This window comes from Felis catus, chromosome B4, assembly GCF_018350175.1.
Source record: "Felis catus isolate Fca126 chromosome B4, F.catus_Fca126_mat1.0, whole genome shotgun sequence".
NCBI lineage: Eukaryota > Metazoa > Chordata > Mammalia > Carnivora > Felidae > Felis > Felis catus.
This window is the reverse complement of record NC_058374.1, coordinates 7209415-7228540: the sequence shown is the minus strand read 5'-3', so window position 1 is coordinate 7228540 and position 19126 is coordinate 7209415. Positions and strand designations below refer to the sequence as shown.

Genomic DNA, 19126 nt, shown 5'->3' with positions numbered 1-19126 from the left:
TGCAAATGGCAGGTATTCATTCTTTTTGGTTGCCGAGTAAAATTCCATTGTGTATAAACCCCATCTTCTTTATCCATTCATTAGATGATGGACATTTGGGCTCTTTCCATAATTTGGCTATTGTTGATGGCACTGCTGTAAACACTGGGGTGCCTGTGCCCCTTCGAATCAGCATTTTTGTATCCTTTGGGTAAATACCTACTAGTACAATTGCTCGATCCTAGAGTAGCTCTATTTTTAATTTTTTGCGGAACTTCCATACTCTTCTCCAGAGCCGCTGCACCAGTTTGCATTCCCACCAACAGCACCAAAGGGTTCCCCTTTCTCTGCATCCTCACCGACATCTGTTGTTTCAAGTACTGGAAGGCGTGATGACTTCTATTCCAAGTTTTCCATTTATGTAAAGCAGACTTCTTAGTTTCTGCTCTTTCCATAAAGAACATTTCAGCCAATAGAAAAATAGTTTTAGTTTCTTTCAATAAGATTCCTCAAATCTGAGAGACACTTTTTTTTCGACCCTCTGGTTCTTGTATTACAGTTTATAATTTTGAAATGTAAATTATATAATGAGGTGCGTTTTAGGACATACTGTGGCAGAGAGGCGGCAAGAGGCATTGTGTTATCACGGATTTCCTTTATGAGCTTACAGAACCTCTTGAGGCGCCTTAACCGTAGTCAGTGGGGTAATGTTGTTTTTTAATGTTTTGGTTTCTTCTCTGAAACCAGTCTGTGGCTAGATTTTTGTTTTTAAATGTAACAATGATATAGGCATGAATTATGTTATGAAGAAACAGTCTCTCTCACCTCATTTATTGCCTTCCTCCTGAAGTTGGGATTTTAAAAAATCTGATAATTTGGTGGGTCAGTCACAATAAGATTTCAAAACTTTCCTTTAAATTATTGGAAGACTTGCAGTGTCTAAAAATATTAAGGTCCTGTTGCCTCTTGTGGATTAAGTTCTCGTCATCTTGAAATACCACGGTCTTGAAATAGTCCCGCTGAAGCATAGCTGATCCCCACGGACTGCAGCATCTGTTGGCACGCTGGGGCTGCTGCGGTCTTGAACCATGACCGTGACTCCAGGGAGACTTGGGACAGCGTCCTGCATGGAAGCCTGTGGCGTGAGCACAGAGATTCTGGGATGGCGGACGTATCCATTCCCCCCGTTTCGGGCCCGGACACGCACTTTAATGCTGCGGTGGGGATCTGGTGTTGCAGACGTTGCTGGAGTCACAGACTTTTTTGCGTAGAATGGTAGAATGACTGTGGGGACGGACTGCCAGGGGAGGCCGTGGGCAATGAGGCCGTCCCCCTGCTGGCGTCAAGAAGGACTGCAGGCTAACAGGAGCACAGTATAAATTGGCTTTGCTCCTTCTCCCCGTTACCTGTATGGACCCCCCTGGGGAAGGGAGAAGGCGGACACACGACCTCAGTTTATAGTGGACGTCGTCCACTTCCGGGGACTCTCTTTCAGAAACAGGGCTGTTTCCCTGGTGTGTGTCTGTTCTTGATTTTTGTTCGGGGCCCAACTCAGACGTGAGGCGGGCTTACGTTTCTTTGCGGGATTATTTTAAGCTGTTCATCAGAGGCGATTTTTCTCTTGGGTTCATTGAAAAGGACCACGTGGAAAAATGAAAGAACGCTGACGTCTTGGTAAACTTCTCAGTATGAGGAAATGAGGGCACTGCTTAGGAGAACAGTGTGACCATTCTGCTGGAAACATACAAGGGCTAATATCTAACACCCTTGAACTTGGATTTCACCCATGATGTCATGGCTCCCCTCGTATTACGCCCAACAACCCAGACTTTGTGGTACAAAAGCCGTTTGTGTCCGCTGGTTCCTGTCGAGTGTGGTCTGGCACAGACACAGAAATATTTGAGAGAAGCGGCATCGTCGGGAACCCTGATGGCAGTGGTAGCTGGGAGGGGGCAGGCAGCTGTGTTTGTCACGGCCTCACTGACCTTTCACTCTGAGGGTCTCACCATACGATGCTTCCCTGCTTGTGAAATGCTGAACGGTCATTCTTGGCGCGGTAGTTAGCCCGGCGGACGCTCACCCCCTCGAGGGTTCTGCCGAGCGCCTGCAGCTGCTAGGGTTCCGTTTCGCAGGGAAGGGGGAGACGACGTTCCCATCGCTGGCCCTGGTTTAATGCAGGGCCCGACGTGCACAGGGCAGAGCTGCCTCCTGGACACTCCCCTCCTGAGGGGCAGCGTGCTCGAACTCCAGGGACCCATTCCTGCCTGTTCGACAGACGCCATCAGAGGGTACCGTAATCGCTTCCTTCCTGAAGATCCACTAGAACAGGGGGACCGTAGCCGACCACACTGAATGAATGGAGAATCTGAAGCAGAGAGTTTTATTTGTAGTTATTTATATCCACCTTGTTCCCGAAGGTACTTAACTTTAAGGACAGGGACTAAACGACTTAATGGTAACCCTACGGCAGAGCTGGAATTAACTTCTAAGGCATTGTTTCCAAGGGAAGTAGGTCTTCCTTCTTTTAACCCAAGGAGAGTGTGTAAGAAGAGGAATTCATCCCCATAAAACAGGCTCAGGCGGAGAGCAGTCCTCATCCATCGTGGTTCCAGATAGCTAGGATTATACAAAGCCATCGTTAATGACCTTGCCGGCCAAGGTACTTCTTCACTGCCTAGACAGTAAGAGAGACATCCTTTTATTTTATTAGTTGTATCTGTGCACCTTTCATCTCTCTTCAGTCCGAAAGCCCTCTGGAATGTTCTGGTGACGTTTGCAGAGCGGCGTCTGCAGGGACTGTGCGGGTGCCTGTCGTCCGTGGGCTGGGGCCTCTAGGAACTGATTCGCGACCCCAGAGCTGGCCCGCTGTCTCTGCTGCCGGCTGGCCTCTTTAAGAACTCTGCTTTCTTCTGCAGCCAGATCCCCCGCTGTTCCTTATATTTCTTTCCCTCCTCAAGGGGTATGGTTTTCCTGCCTCTTCCCAACCGCCCCCTCTCCCCAAGACCTCCTGATTCCTCCCCAGCAGGCTCACCACCTGGTGGCTGGACACAGTGACCTGAACCCGTCTTCACAGAGAAGCCCTGTCCTTGTCCCAGGAAGTAAACGTGGACGATGGTGGCTTCCTGGAAGTGTTATCGGGACCCCAAAGGCTCAGTGTGACTTTCCAGTGTCGGACAGTTAGCCTCCCTCGCTAACCAGACCCAGCCACCGATTGTGTTAACCTCCACAGACACTCTGTGCACACGTCGTATGTGCTTATTTTAAATGTCTCCGGGGAAGACATTTGCATGGTGTCCTGTGGTCACCTGTTCAGTGAGGGCATCGTCACTCCCAGCGCTGTGTTTGGAGTGACTGGTCTCGAGCAGACAGGCTTCTCTCTAGGGCACAAGGGCACCGAGTGGAGCTTTGGGGACAGGGAAGAAGGCCAAGGAACACGGCAGGCTGGGATATCCGTGTCTTCTCCCGTCGGTCACACTAGTTGGCAAGGGTGCCGGGGCCCCGGTGGGAACCATCGTCATCTGCCCACCTGCACTGGAAGCGTCTACAGGTCGTCTTCCTTGTCACCTTCCAGTCTCTTAAGGGTTTTAGGCCAGCCCCTCACGTGACACAGCTTTGCCTTCAGGGGAGTTGAGGCCTTCAAGCAAGCTTGGACCACGCATTCTGTGCCGTTCTGGGCCTCCCCTGATCTTCCTGGAATGTGCTTAGTTCTCTGGACTGTACTCTTGGAAGGTCTGACAAGGTTTGTGTTCACGTTCGGCTCGTAAACAGAGCGTGCAGAAATGTCAGCTGCAGTCCACTCGCGCTCACTCTTCTTTCTGGACGCTCCCCTTCCGCCTGCCTTTCAAGCCCTCCAAGAATGCAGAGCTCCCAGCGTCATCGGCCACACGGGGAGGGGGGCCGCGGCCGCAAAGAGTTAACGGAAGGAGCTGGCTGTAGACGGTGGCAGCTTCCATCCGGGCCTCCCGGGACGAGGGGCGGGAGGCCGTCCGGCCGGTCCCCGGGGCAACTGGAAAGGCGGCCGTTGGAGCCCGCCGGCCCGCCTCCCCTGGGTGCATGTGAGGATAAGCGAGCTGCAGCTGTGGCCTTACAAGGTCACAAGAAACCTGTAGCCGCCGAGTCAAGCGGAGGAGGGGGAAGAGGCTGGAGCGACTATTCCTAAAGCAGAGTATCCCTCAGGGGCCGGGGGAGGGGAGTTGGCACAGAGGAGCCGGGCGGGCCCCTGCCGAGGTCTCCAGCGCACTATTTAAGGATCCCTAAGGATGCTGGCTGCTGAACAAGCCGTGGTGTTCCCAGGAGCTGCCCCTTGTCCACACCCGCGCCCTGTGGCGCCTGGCCGGCTCCGCACTCTGGGGAGCGTGCGAGTTTGTCCAGGTGCCTGCCTTCCAGCCGGGCGGCCGGCAGGGCTGTCTCAGGGACAACAGTGCCCGCGGTCCCGTCACCGCGCAGCTGTGGGCCTCCGGGCATCCCGGAGGTCTAGACTGCCGGGCCATCTGATGCTCACGCTGGGGGTGGCGTTGGCTCTACGTGGAAGGAAGGGTGAGGAGTCTGAGCTCTGCCAGCTTCCTGCCTCACACCGTCCGTGGCAACACTTAGGGCCCTCCACCCACATCTGGTTATTGTAACTATCTGATTTATTTTTACTTGAACACTGTCAGCTCTGTGTGTCCTACACCCCATCCTTCTTGGTGTTCTCTTTCTGTGGGTCCCAGAGATGAAGGGGGGTGTCTGTCCGACTTCATTTGTATCGGCAACGGTATTTTGTATTCCACACCTCTCCCTTGCTCTCCCTCTATTTACTCATTCAGCTCACTTGTCCTCGCTGCTTTCCAGAATGCCCTTCCTAGTCTTTCAGCCCACCCACTTCCTTTGCCCTCATCTTGCCCCTCCTCCGTGAAGCCCTCTCACCTCGCTGTGGCCCTATGTTTGCATTCTCTTTTAAGTTCTTAGGGTATTAATTATATATACCTTTAGTCTTATGGTTCATAAAATGTTTCTGCATGCATGTCTCCGCTGAACTTCCACGTATGCCCCCCCCCCCCCCGTGTGTTGGGAACTCTCCCGCCCACGGGGCGATATGAAGATGAATGGGACCTCCCTGCCAAGAGCTTACAAGACAGTAAGGGACACAGATACGAAGCAAACAATCACGACTGGGTAATTACGCACCCCACGAGTATTTTGAGTGCAGCGCTAGCCTAGAAGAGAGAGGATCGGTTCTCTTTGGAAGAAGGAGGAAATGTTTCAGATGGAGGATAGAGCACATTAGCTGGGTTTTGAAGAATGACTAGGAGCCTGTCAGGTAACAAATGGGCGTAAGACAGAGGAAGAGAACCTTCCGGGTCAAGAGAACGGCCGCTGTGAAAATACCGAGGCCTGACATAGCATGACTCGCAGCAGTGTGTGACATTTCATATATTAAACACACATCTGTGTCTCGTAGAACATTGTGACACGTTGATGCCAGTTTTTCCCAGTTAGGTGACCAAGCTGCTCGACATTTATCCAAGTCCCTCCACATCGTAGGCACTTAATTTTAACCCCGGGATTGTTCCTGGCGTGCAGTTTCCGAGCCAGGAGACGCGAGGACCCGGGCGATCAGATGTGACTGCTTTTGCTTCTGTGTTTGTTTAGACCAAGGATGCCCTGTTCACGATTCTCCACGACCTCCGACCCCAGGATCACTTCAATATCATCGGCTTTTCCAACCGCATCAAAGTGTGGAAAGACCATCTGGTGTCAGTTACCCCCGACAACGTCCGCGACGGCAAAGTGTATATCCACCACATGTCGCCCAGCGGAGGTAAATGCGAGTCCTTGTTTCCACGCTGGCTTCGACGTGATAATAAGTGAGTAGCTAATTTTCTGCCAAGAGACAAGGATTTGAAAGCCAAAGCCGATCACAGGAAAGGAGATAAAGGTGAGCGCTTTCCCAGAAGCTTACGTTTCTCTGAACACCAAGTCTGTAAGTTCTCGTCTTCCAGGCCCGGAGTAAGATGGTCAAGTAGGTTAGGGGGGAAATACTCGATAGGTTTTGGAGCCTTTCCTGGTTTATCTCATGGAGCCGAACAACGAAGCCGTTTTTGTGCATTGCTCTCGGGTGGGGAATCCGAGTCAAGGAAATGGTTCTGTGTTTCGTGTGCCTGAACGTTAGCAGCGTCAGCGGGACAGCCCCGTTGGCCAGTCTGTGCCAGCGAGAAGAGCACAGGGCCCAGGCGGCCTGGGAGATGCTGTGCACGTGGAGCGTGATGAGCTCTGAGTCTTGCACACTGGGCTCGGGCACGGGACGCAGGCAAGAGTGCGGAGGACGGAGACGGTCATACAGGATTTAAGGAGATAGGAGAATCGGGACAGTACGTTACCCAGCTATACTCGATGCCCGTTCCTTCGGCTCAGGACTGGGGCTCGCTCTCGCTGGCGTGTCTGTCCCTAGCACAGGGGGCACATGACCGGCGCTCAGTGTTGGGGTGTTTATGAAAACTCATCCCGACTCCCTCCCCCGCTTTCTGAAAAGGGCCTTTGCAGAGACACCTTCTTCTGGGGTGATTGTCTCAGTTAATTCTGTTTTGGTTATTGGGGAACCTACTTAGTTCAGTTTTCTTCTGACGTTTTTCATCTTTTGTATGTGTATTATTTTCTATCTTCATCTTTCGATATGTATTATTTTCTATCCAAGACAGAGCTCTGATTCCCCAAACAAACTTTGTTTGGAACTTGATCTTGCTTGGATGGGACTTTGACTTTGCAGTGGGACTTCCTACTGCCTCCACAGCCATGTGATATGGGGACTGCTTGATGGGTTGATGGGAGAGAGAAAAGATCGGATTTAATAACACGGCAGGAAGTTGACGAGACTCGTCAAGTCCTTGAGGGAAGAAACTCTTCGTCTTTGCATGGCCCCTGGTTCCCAGCGTAGCTCCTGACATACAGCTCGTGCTCAACGAGTATTTGCTCAATTGAATGTATTTCAGTGGCACTACTCACTATCAGAATGGGATGTGTGTGTGTGTGCGCATGTGTGTGTTGGCAGAGGGTGTGGGGATAAAACTTTAGGAGACAGCTGATGCATATTATGTCCTTCTGGAGTCCACACCTCAGAAACCTTATTGGTCTCCTGTATTTTTTCTCCATGTGGCCATCACCCCAACCTCTATAGGTGAACAGAAGATTAATCTGTTCCTCTCAAAGAAGCGGGGACGTCAGGATCAGGAACATAGGTTCTGAAGCCAGCCCCACCGTGTCCGAGCCATTTAATGTGTCTGTACCTGAGTTTCCTCCTCTAAAATGGGGACAGTAATGGGATTGTGATCAGGATGAGATCAGTTAAAATATTTGAAGTGCTGAGAACAGTGGCTGGCACACAGGAGGGTCTCTTTCGTGTCAGACGTGGCCAATTTCACCCAAGTAGTCAGTCCCTCTTGCTGGTGCACGTGCGTCCTCTGATGACCTGGGTGGGCTGTCAGGGGGAGGGCTGGGGCAGCTCTGTGGGGCCGCCCCCACTGGTGGAGGGAGCCTCCCCGTTCTTAGCATGGGTTTGGTTCAGGCCCTGCTGTGCTTTTGGTGCTGGTATTAGAAAAGCTAAGTGCATCCCTTTGCCTGGGCTCCTTGGCCTTAAGGTGGAATAAAAGGTTGGGCACCATTGCCAGGTTCTAGATTAAAGGGAAAATAAACACCTGCCTTTTCTTCCAGGGCCATATATCCAGAGGCCAGGTGAAAGTAGGCTGGGCTTCCAGAAAGGCATGTTAATGAGCCCAAAGAAATGCTAAATACTATTTCAGCTGTAACTTTCCCTTATCTTCAGACTCTGTGTGCATCTTAGAATTATCAGTGTGTTTGCACGGACATAGATGGGTATTGTTTTTGTTTGTTTGCTTGTTTTGTTTTTGTTTTAGCCAGAAATTCTGGAGAATGTGAAGCAATGGGGGGAAATTATGTGGTTCACTGAAACATGGTACATTTTGCAGGTAGTTAAAAATCCCTCCAGTGAGGGCGATTGATTGCGGTGATGATGGGTACACCGCTTTGTACATTTACTGAAAGTAATTCATTGTGTACCGAAAGCGGGTAAGGTTTTTGGTACATAAATTTCATCTCAGCGAAGTCATTAAGAAAAAAAAACCCACTGAGGGGCACCTCGGTGGCTCAGTTGGTTAAGCATCTGACTTTGGCTCAGGTCGTGATCTCATGGTTCATGAGTTCAAGCCCCACGTCGAGCCCCCTCCTAGAGCCTGCTTTAGATTCTATGTCTCCCCCTCTCTGCCCCTCCCCTGCTTGTGTTCTGTCTCCGTCTCTCAAAAATAAACAAACATTGAAAAAAAGAAAAAGAAAAACAACCCCCCTGGAGCCAGGGGGCAGAAATACGTGTTCGCACTCAGTCTTCCTGGGTGGTTGTAGAACAATAGCCACCGAATGAAAGTCTTAGCTAATCCGGAAGGCGCATCTCGGGGCCTTGCCCACCTCCACCAACCAGCCACCCGTCTCTCCATCCAGCAAGCACATACCTTTCCGGCACCCGCCACAGACACCGTCCCTGGCTTTTGACGGAGCTGCTGGCGACAAGCTGTGCGAAGGGGAAATGGCAGGGGCAGCGGTGGGGACGGGAGGCATAAACTTTAAAGCCTCTGCCTCGTGGGGGTTCCGATAGGCAGAGGTAACCCGAAGGGGCGGGAAGCAGAGAAAGGAGAGGCAGCAGAGGCCTTCCCCAGCTGCCCTTTCTTTCCCTGTGGGACTCGCCCTCCCTCCAAACTCCTGTACCCGACCCCTTTGGGGTTGCCCTTTACAGAGCTCTTCCCAGGAAAGGAGTGGGAGCCGTTGATGCTCAGGTAGTGAGGGGCTCGAGCCAAGGCGCCTTCCCCAGCATACGTTCGGGAGTTCTGTACGGGGGGGATAGTCCCGTGCCGCTTCCGTCCATTCGGCAAACGCTGGCGAGTGTCCAGACAGGCTGTGTAAGCCGACATCACCCGCCTGTGCGGGTGACCCCCTCCCACACACGTACTCCTGCTAATGCCTGAACGTGGCGGGGTGTCCGTGCCTGACCGTGCATGTGTGCGGCATGAGGGCTCGAGCCGGCCTGTTTTGCTGTTCCCCAGGCACGGACATCAACGGGGCGCTGCAGAGGGCCATCAGGCTGCTCACTGACTACGTGGCTCACGACGACGTCGGAGACCGCAGCGTGTCCCTCGTCATCTTCCTGACCGACGGGAAACCCACCGTCGGGGAGACCCACACCCTCAGGATCCTCAACAACACCAGGGAGGCCGCCCGGGGCCAGATCTGCATCTTTACCATCGGCATCGGGAACGACGTGGACTTCAAGCTGCTGGAGAAACTGTCGCTGGAGAACTGCGGCCTCACCCGGCACGTTCTCGAGGAGGACGACGCGGGCTCCCAGCTCGTCGGGTCCGTCCGCGCTGGACAGTGAGACTCAGGCTCTCAGAAGGGGGTGCGGGGCCGTGTGGCCGGAACCCATCACACTGGGTGACGTCGGAAGGGGTTTTTAAGCCAGGCCGATCCGGGTTCAGGTCCTGGCCCTGCTTTGTGACTCTAGGCACGATTCGAGCCAGTCTGCGCCCCGTTTCCTCGTCTGTGACGTGAGGGGTACGGCCGGCCGACAGAGTTTAGTGAGAAAACCGTGCGGACTGTTGGCGGGATGGCTGTTGCACGTTAGGTGTTCAGTCCGCTCTCGTGGTCGCGACTCTGTCCTTGCCTTTTCTCGTGTCCTCGCCAGGGGACCAGCACGCTTGCTAGCGTATTTGCTGTGAGTTCACAGGTGGCGTAAGCAGGAGAGGTCCCGCTGTCCCCTTTTTGTGAGCTGGTGAAGACTGGCCACTGATGCGCTTATTTTCTTGAGGTGGAGGAAAGACTAGATCTTAGGTCTTCTAATTACGCCCGGAGCCTTCCCTCAGATGCCACATGGCCACACCCGGGGTACGACTTTGCTGTTGATTTGAGAGAGTACTGACTCTCAGTTCCACATCGTGTCCTTGGATCGCCTTCGCATATAGCAGGGAGCTCAAAGGAAAGTGAGGTTTCGGTAGATTTACAGCTGTTCGATAGCCACATTCAAGGAACGTTCACCGGTGATCAGTCTAACTGGAGATCTGTAAGGTGGGCAGTGAAGGTGGGCTCTTGGTAAGGGGCTAGTCACCATTCCCCCTCCCCCCCCCCCACCGGCGTTTCCATCAAAAGATTTAAATACAAACACAGATTTGCTTCCCATATTTTCAAAATTATTCACAACTACATTCAGAGAGGGGGAATCTAGGGCATTGTATACCAGGGCTAAGATTTAATAGCGTGTTCATAAGCAAAAGCAATCACGTGGCAACATCAGCTGCGCTGCCCTGTCACCAAGACAGTATCAGTGCCCAGCATTTCTCGAGGACTTATGGTGTGCCAGGCTTTCCTGCATCCGTTACGTCCTGCGATCCTCCCAGAAAGCCAAGGAGTAGGTGTATTAGGGTCTAAGCTAAGCAACCACGCAGGTGGCTCTCTCCTGTGATATCTGGGACACTGGACTCTGCTCCATGAAGTCATTCGGAGACCCCAGGTCCTTCCCTTCGGTTCATCTTTAGCTGCAACCCTGAGATGAGGTCACTGTCACTTCTGTATTCCAGCCCCAAAAAGGGAGAGAGAAAAGAAAGCCAGAGAAAGCCATTGTATTTTAAGCAAGCATTGCAAAAGTTGTATAGATGGCTCCTCCTCCTGTTCCGTTGGTGAGAACATGGCCGTGTTTGGCCACAGTAGAGGCTGAGAGATGTACTTTAGAGCTGGATGGTTAGAACTCAGTTGTGAAAAAAGGAGAATGGGCTCGAGGGGGCAGTAGTCTACCAAAGTAGTTACTTCAACGTTGCAACCGTGGAGAGGAAGAAACTGCGGTTCAGAGAGGGTAAGTCACATGTCCCAAGACACACAGCTGGGAAGTGGCTAAGATGGCCTCCACCGCCTCTGCTCTCTAGATCTTTGGGAAGAGTTTTTTGACTGTCCCTTTACTCCGCAAAAAGCAGCCGTGTAACAACCGGGAGAAAAGCTAAGGCAAGCGAATGCAGCATCCGTTACACGCCAGCCTCGTGTCAGCGTCAAGGTGATTTCTCCAGGAGAGCGGCCGGTTAGGGTGCATCCGGAATATGTGCCGCGTTCTAAGGAACCGGGTTTTAAGAGGCCCTTTGAGAAGCGTGGGTGTGTACAGAGGGAAGTTACCCCAAGGTCCCTCAGCTGGGGATTCTTGAAATCCTATCCCATTGGCGATAGTCCTGAAACCGGGGGAGGGGTGAGGTGCACAGGAACAGGAGCACACGGCAGTCACACACTTCACGGCCGTTTGTCAAGTATCTGAGTGCGGAAGGGGAGTTAGATCAGATCGTACGCACGGCGTTGCTGTAGCAGTGGTAGGGGCATCGTGGGTGGAAGCTGCTGGAAGGAAGGCGGTACGGGCATCGCGGGTGGAAGCTGCTGGAAGGAAGGCGGGATGGGCATCGGCGGGTGGAAGCTGCGGGAAGGAAGGCGGGATGGGCATCGGCGGGTGGAAGCTACTGGAAGGAAGGAGGCAGTCTACTCCCAGGTCTCCTCTGCCTCGTCACGGCAGTTGAGAGCGGGTGGGAAGCCAGTGCGAGAGTGAGTTCTCCGTCACCAGGGGTGTTCAAGCAGCTTCTGCCTGGCCTCCTGCCGGAAGTGCTCTGTGGGGAGGGCTGCACTGAGGGCCCAGAGAAGCAGATCCCTCCCCCCGCCATTGGCCAGCAGGGCCTGTGCTGCCACGGCGGCCCTGACTCTCTCTGTCCTTCCGCTGCAGGTTCTATGACGAGATCCGGACCCCTCTGCTGTCCGACATCCGCATCGATTACCCCCCCGCCGCGGTGGAGCGCGTCACCAGGACCCTGTTCCCAAACTACTTCAACGGCTCGGAGATCGTCATCGCCGGGAAGCTGGCCCACAGGACGGTGGAGCGGTTGCACGTGGAAGTCACGGCCAGCAACAGCAAGAAGTTTGTCGTCCTGAAGGCGGACGTGCCCGTGGAGCCCCCGGAGGCGGGGAACGACGAGGCGGGAAGCGCCAGGCCCGAGGGCGGTGGCGCCGGGGACCCCAACCACGTGCAGCGGCTCTGGAGCTACCTGAGCACGAAGGAGCTGCTGAGCGCCTGGCTGCACAGCAGCGACGAGCGGGACAAGGAGCGGCTGAGGCAGAAGGCGCAGGCCCTGGCCGTGGCCTCCCGCTTCCTCACCCCGGTCACGTCCATGCACTTGAAGAGGTCGGGGCTGCAGACGGACAAGCCGGAGGACGCACAGAGCATGTCCGCGGCCGCAGGCCCCGAACCCGTGATGCAGAGTCTGCGAGGTGCCAGCCCGCAGCCAGGTAACCCGCCTGGAGGGGGCGGCGGTGGGGAGCCGACGTGCGTGCTCAGCCCTCCGTGGGCCGCGTCAGCTGGGCTGGCCGCCCGGGCCTCCCGTGTCACACTCCGTACACACCTGAGCCGTCCGCCTCGCCCTCCCGTGTCACAGTCTGTATGAATCGGACGCCCGCCTGCCCGCCAGTCTGCACAGGCCGTGGTAAACCCTCGTGTTTGTATCGATGCACCCGGTGCGTCTCTGCAAAGCAGAGGTGGCGTTTGTCCCAGAAATGCCGCCAGGTGAAGTCGGTCTGTTGGTAACTCGCGCACCGGAGGCCCGCCACGGATGAGGCAGCACGGGCCAGCGTGGTGAACACACAGATAAACGGATACGGTACTCGGTTTGAGTGCCCCTCTACGTTTTTTAAAAGTTTACTTTCAGAGAGCCAGTGGGGAGGTGTTGCAGAGAGAGGGAGAGAGAGAGAATCTTAAGCAGACTCCGTGCACAGCGCAGAGCCTGACGCGGGACTCGATGCCCCGACCCTGGGATCGTGACCCTAGCTCGGTCACTCCACCCACCCCGGCGCCCCCGCCCTGCTACATTTTTAGGTACTTCGGGACCATGCCATTTTACGTGTTGGCGTGCACGTTCACAAGCCGTGGGCGCCCAGAGGTTAGCCGTGCGGACAGGAAGCACACGGGCCCCGAGCGGAAGAACGTTAACTCCTTTGAGCACGCACTGGGCTTTGTGGAAGGCGAGAGAACTCTCTTCTCAGATGCATGGTTTCTGTTGTCCTGAGAGCATACGTGAGGAGCTGTGTTGTCACTTCTCGAGACAATTCATCCTCCACTGGTCTCTCAGAGCCCAAACAGAAAGCGCAGAGTTTAGTCTCATGCCGTTTTGTTGGGGGAAATTCGTAGCGACAAGCACAAGAAAAGGAAAGGAAAAGTAGTTCAGCCCACACAGAGCGCGAACGTCCTCAGTGATCCCACTCGGCGGCAAACAGCATGGTGTTTATGCGCGACATGATTATTACATTCCTGCCAAGTTCACATCTCCTAGAGAGGGAGGGGACAGGAACCCAGGGCCTACAAGTGCTGCCTCACCTGTCCCTCGTGCGCTCAACTCTGAGAAGCACCCGGGCCTGGTTGAGAGCGAGCGTGAGGGCAGGACCCAGACACCGCCGTTTCGGCTCGGCTGTGTGGCTCCGGGCAGGTTCCTGACGCTCTCTGGGCTTCTGTTCCCTGGCCTGTAAAACACAGACACTAATGATTTCCCTGAAGGGCTTCCAAGGAAAGATGTACAAGTGTTTGGTCCATAGTAAGCGTTCTACAAATGTTAGACACCCTCTGCCGTGAGGTCTGTAGACCTGGAAATTTATGGAAAAGTTCAGATTATAATTATATGTGGATCTTAACTGTCTTTTTTTTTTTACACTTTTGTATTTAAATGCTTGTTAAAATTGTGGCAAAAAAATAACATGAAATTTACCCTCTTAACCATTTTTAACTGTACAGTTCAGTCATGTTAAGTAGACTCATGTAGCCCCAGAACTTTGTTTCATCTTGCAGATCTGAGACTCTGTGCCCTTAGACAACTCTGCTCCCCTCCACCCCATAACTGCATCTTACATACAATAGAATGTTTTCCCCTATTACATGGGCAGAAGTCTTAGGAAGAATAGCTAATATTAGAATTAGGTAGAACTTAATAGAATATTATCTATTTACAAAAAAATAAAATAAGTCTAGGGGCATCTGGGTGGCTCAGTCGGTTTAAGCGTCCGACTTCGGCTCAGGTCATGATCTCACAGTTCAGGAGTCTGAGCCCCGCGTCGGGTTCTGTGCCGACAGCTCGGAGCCTGGAGCCTGCTTCAGATTCTGTGTCTCCCTCTCTCTCTGCCGCTCCCCTGCTCATGTTCTCTCTTTGTCTCTCAAAACTAAGTAAGTGTGAAAAAAAAAAAAGCCTCCACGTGTTACGCCCTCACTCGTGTCGTGAGGCCAAGCTCCCTCTTTAAAAAAAGATGGTGTTTTTAAATTGCCACGAACACCTTTGAAAGCTGTATTTCACTCACCCCAAACCTCTTGTCTTTCTCTCCCCTCATCCGTGTCCTCCTTAATAACACGGGTGGTTCTCTTTCTTCTGATTTCTAGGACCTGCTCTCAAGAAACCATACAACCCAAGAATTAAAGTCTCCAAAACATCAGGTAAAGAACGGAATGTGGCCGTGTGTCCCTGGGGGGCTGAGGGGTGTACCATGCAGGGCACCGGGTGGTACAGGGCACCGGGCGTCCCCAAAGCCAGTTACGGTACCGGCACCTAGAACACGGCCTTTATTCAACCCGCAGATGGTTAGCAAAAGGCAGCAGCGTGAGGCAGCTCCAGGAACAGGGTGGTCCTTAAACCATTGCAGGAACACCGTGGCCAGCATGGCCCTGGGAGCCCGGTGGCTCTGAGGGCAGGAGGGACGGACAGTGGGGCGTGTGTTCGTCATTACTGAGTTAAAAGGTACTTGTTTCAGACCTCCAAGGTCTTCAGGCTCCAGCTCCTGGCGTCCCGAACAGGGTTTGTTACTACTAATTATTATTTTAATCTTTGGCTTTAGAAGGGAAAGACAAATTAAAATACCATGAAATGCCCTTTGGCCGGCTCTCTGGGATTATAATAAAAATCCAGACGGGATGACAACACAAAGACAGGGTTGTATTCTTAAAGGGCACACGTCTTCCTCGGTGAGTCTCTGTCACCGCCTCGCTGCCATCGTGCTGGACGCGCAGGTTCACAAAGCTGGGAGCGTCCCCGAGGTTAGCCGTGCGGAGGGGGTGTGCGCCGTCGCCGACGGATAAGAGCGCACGCTTCCAAACGCACATGTGCTCTGTGGAGTGCGAGGGAACTTCCCTCTTGGATGCCGTGTGGAGTGATGACGTTCAGACGTCTCCTCTCCTTTTTGGAATAAGGAGCGTCTTTCCCTGTAGAACGATCCGGATGATTTGAGTAGAAGTGATGTGGCCTGAGCACAAGAAACCCTCTAAGAACTGTCACATCGTTGTGTTCAGACCTAGGGAGTGCCACAAGTATGCACAGCACTGTTAACCTGCTATGGGTGTCTCAGGTCCCCCCATCTGTAAAAGACCAGTACCTTGTATCTGTTTATATAGTCATAGGATGCTTTGGTCACTGCACGGTGAGATCAGCCAGATTCTTCCATGGGCCTTTGTGAGTCATCCTGGGGACACAAAGGGGTTTTCAGCAGTTATACCAAGGACATGAATTTGCTTGTGACTTGAGAAGACTGACCATATGCTCACGCGGGTACGTGCACGTAAAACGGAGAGGAGTTTACAGACACGTTGTGTTTGGCATGAAAGTTAGAAGGAAACTAACTGTCCCGTCTCATGAGGGAGGAGAATTGCTGTGGACTGTCGGGAACTATTTCGTCTGGACAATACGAGGCGAGGCTGTTCGTGTTCAGCAGAGGTGACCGTGAGGACAGTGGGAAGGAACGGGGCCGGCCACGCTCTGTGGTCTCATCTGTGGGCAAAAATTTGAGAGCGTTTAAGTCGGCGTGCCCCAGAGTGGGGGTTTCCACTGTCACCCCCAGTGACCCTGCACCCTTCCTGGTCACCGCCGTGCGCCGGGCTTGGCTGTTGCCGCTGTCCTTTGGGGACTGTGTATGTCGCTGTCTCCAGTGCCGTGGCGTTGTGGTCACAGGAGTGGGAGGGCTGTCACCACGTCTCTTCCCAGGACAGGCAGTCAAAGAGAAAGGAAATGATCTTTGTGGTGTGGCAAAAGCCTCGTGTCTGGATTTCGGGGACCTGGGTTCACAGACTCCATGCGTGGTAACCCTGGTGCCTCAGCCGCCTGGCCCCTTCCTCACACAGACACGGAGGATGAGGGACAGGCTAACTAACTGACTTCAGAGAAAACAGAGGGGACTGTTTACACGCAGAAAGCACCCGGTAAATTTCTTTCTCTGTCCTGTTTCTTGCCGGCCTGGCAGTGGATGGAGACCCCCATTTTGTCGTGGATTTCCCCCTGAGCAATCTCACCGTCTGCTTCAACATCGACGGGCAGCCGGGGGACATCCTGAGGCTCGTCTCTGATCACGCGGATTCTGGTAAGTTCTTCCCTCCCTTGTGACCTCTGAGCAAGGTTAAGGTAGGTATCACAGCCCCCTCTGTCCTTGCGACGTATGTGTGTGTGTGTGTGTGTGTGTGTGTGTGTGTGTGTGTGTAAGGGAACATACCACACACTGACGGCAGTGGGCTGGGTACGGGGCTCGGTGTCACGACGATGTGGGTTGGAAGCGCTGCTCTCACGTGACTCCTTTCGTGGCCTTGGGCACACGTCCTCCTCGTAGCACGGAGACAGTGGTACTTCCTCGGGCAGCCCCACCAGGCTGTTGTCAGTAATGGATCTGAAGTCGTTTTGTAAATGAACGGGTCCTGTGGAGTTCGTGACTTTCCAGTCGAGGACTCGAACGGCAGGAGGGCTGGAGTCCCGCGGTCCTCTCTCCCGGTTCCTCGGCGATGCGGATGCGAAGCCCACAGCTCTGTGAGCACTGAACACCGAGCTAACGAGGGCTCTGATCTCCTTCAGTCTGTAGAGCGGCTGGGTGAAGGAGGTCAGTGTGTGAAAGGCTCTCGACTCACACGCAGGTAACAGTGCCCGAGGGCTGGCTATGTGGCATTTCTCAGTTCTGAGAGGATGCGTTTCTGGAAGGCCAGGTTACAGAGCGTCCCATGGCCGGGTGACCGTGCGATGTGATTACATAATGTGCGGTCCCGGGGCCCCTTCCCCGCCCTGTGCTCTCACGAGGTTTCCTAGCCTTCGAGCTAAATGTCAGCTTGTCCTCACTCGGGCTCAGCAGTGAGATAGGGGCCTGCCTGTGTCCTCCCTGGAGGTACCCGCCTTCCTAGGAGGTACCCACCCACCTTCCTGGCGTTCCTGTGTTCAGCGTGGTGTCTGAGATGGGAAACCGCCAGAAGGTGATGCCTGGAGGCTTGAGGCTGAGGTACCTGGCTGGGATTTCTCCTGTCCCCCTTACCCCTTGTCCCAGGGAAGGCACTTTTCTCCTGGAATGTCTAAGGAGCCACTAGCCGAGATTTAGAGGAAGGTTATTCCCAAAGCAGAGCAAGGCAAGAGTTCATTGGATAGAAGTGTTTGAGTCTTGCCAATTACACCCTCACCAGGCAGCATCTCCTGCAGGCCTGGCTGCTCCACGTGGAATCCTCTCCTGTCAGCTGTCCACTGGGACAGCGCAGAACCTTAGGGCCTACATGAGTCTAGGAAAGCCGCCGTGGTGGTAGTGACGATGAAGGAAAAGAAGAATGGAGTTCAGCTTGACGGCAGTCGACATCTTATGCGTGTGCGACCTCCTGGGATCTGATCTGTGTTACGTGCCCATTTTATAGATGTGATAATCGAGGCTGTTTTTTAAAGTGACTTATCCAGGCATACCCACCTAGGAGGTGCAGAACGTGAGTTTTTGGACTAGAGAAGATGTTAATCTTCACATTCTCCCACACTGCCCGTGGCATCACGGGATCACCACATCAGGATGCGTGGAAACTAGCGGATAGGAAATGGGCGTCAGGGCCATGCAGGACTTTCGTCACTACAACCAGACCCAGTGACAAAGGCAAACAGACATGCACACCTCCTTCTGTGGTATCTTGACCCACGCCCCCTCTTTGCTGCCCCCACCCCAAGATACGGGAAAGATGGGGGAGGTAGGTTCATACCTTCCTGCCTTCAGGCATTCACGCGTTCGCTCATTCACTCGGTAGGACTGAGCGGCCCCTACCTATCCGGGAGTCAGACTTCGTGGGGCCGGAGATTCAGAGTCAAGGCCAGAGGAGGGAGGAGATTCTATCAGATGTTCGAGTGCAGGTGGCTGGAAGGTGGGCTGGTCCGCTGACCCTTGTCCTCTCCCCTCTGCCTCCGAGGCGTGACGGTGAACGGGGAGCTGATCGGGGCGCCGGCTCCCCCAGGCGGCCACAAGAAGCAGCGCACTTACTTCCGCACCATCACCATCCTCGCCAACAAGCCCGAGCGGTCGTATCTGGAGATCACTCCGAGCAGAGTCATCCTGGACGGTGGGGACAGGCTGGTCCTCCCGTGCAACCGGAGCGCGGTGGTGGGGCGCCGCGGGCTGGAGGTGTCGGTGTCCGCCAACGCCAACGTCACCGTCACCATCCAGGGCACCATTGCCTTCGTCGTCCTCATTCACCTCTACAAAAAGCCGGCCCCCTACCAGCGGGACCACCTGGGCTTCTACATCTCCAGCAGCAGAGGCCTGTCCAGCAGCTGCCACGGACTGTTAGGTGGGCGGCCGCCCTCACCCCGGGTCGAGCGTAGACGTCAGGGTCCCAGAGCGAGGCTCCTGTTGCCCGTGCCTTTAGCTTGAGTGAGAAGCGCAGTCGTGAAATCACACGTCTTGCCTCCTGGCGGCTTTCCGGAACGGGGAGGGCTTCATAAACGAATTGTCACTGGCCTTCTGGGAGAACGGGCCGAGACTTGGGGGGATAATCCTCTCGGGGTCTGGCTCCTGACTCGGGAAGTTGCAAGCGGAGGGCAGTCCGCGCCCAGCACGGGCATGAGGCCCCCGTCCCGCCCCGGGCGGCAGGCCGTGTCCTCTGGTTTGCGCGCGCGGTCCCACGTTCGCCCTCTGCCCACAAGTGCGGGGCGGCCGCCGCCAGGGCCCGGTTAGAAAGCAGGATTTCCTGGCACTGGAGCTGGACGGGTGGGGTCAGGCCTGACGGCCAGGGGCGCAGGCCGGGATTCCTTTGGCCTCGGCCGTGCCCTCACGTGACCTGCGGTACTCT

General features: G+C 54.3%; 1 protein-coding gene and 1 long non-coding RNA gene across 3 annotated transcripts in view; one reads left to right on the top strand and one right to left on the bottom strand.

The window, feature by feature from the left end:
* Nucleotides 1–19126, top strand: part of ITIH5 (inter-alpha-trypsin inhibitor heavy chain 5) — an 80366-nt gene that overhangs the window by 59809 nt on the left and 1431 nt on the right. Inside the window, exons 8-13 of the mRNA XM_011283573.3 lie at nt 5611–5779; nt 9066–9375; nt 11765–12324; nt 14453–14506; nt 16300–16416; nt 18248–18625. Of these exons, the coding sequence (XP_011281875.2) occupies nt 5611–5779; nt 9066–9375; nt 11765–12324; nt 14453–14506; nt 16300–16416; nt 18248–18625 (1588 nt within the window). The remainder of the gene's footprint in view (nt 1–5610; nt 5780–9065; nt 9376–11764; nt 12325–14452; nt 14507–16299; nt 16417–18247; nt 18626–19126) is intronic.
* LOC109501300 lies at nt 14618–18248 on the bottom strand. Of its 2 annotated transcripts, XR_002743641.2 has the most exons (3): nt 16546–18248; nt 15439–15525; nt 14618–15357 (listed from the first exon to the last, which is right to left on the bottom strand). It is a non-coding gene; the product is annotated as an uncharacterized LOC109501300 (long non-coding RNA). The 2 variants fall into 2 exon arrangements; XR_002159251.2 differs by having other exon boundaries at nt 14618–15525.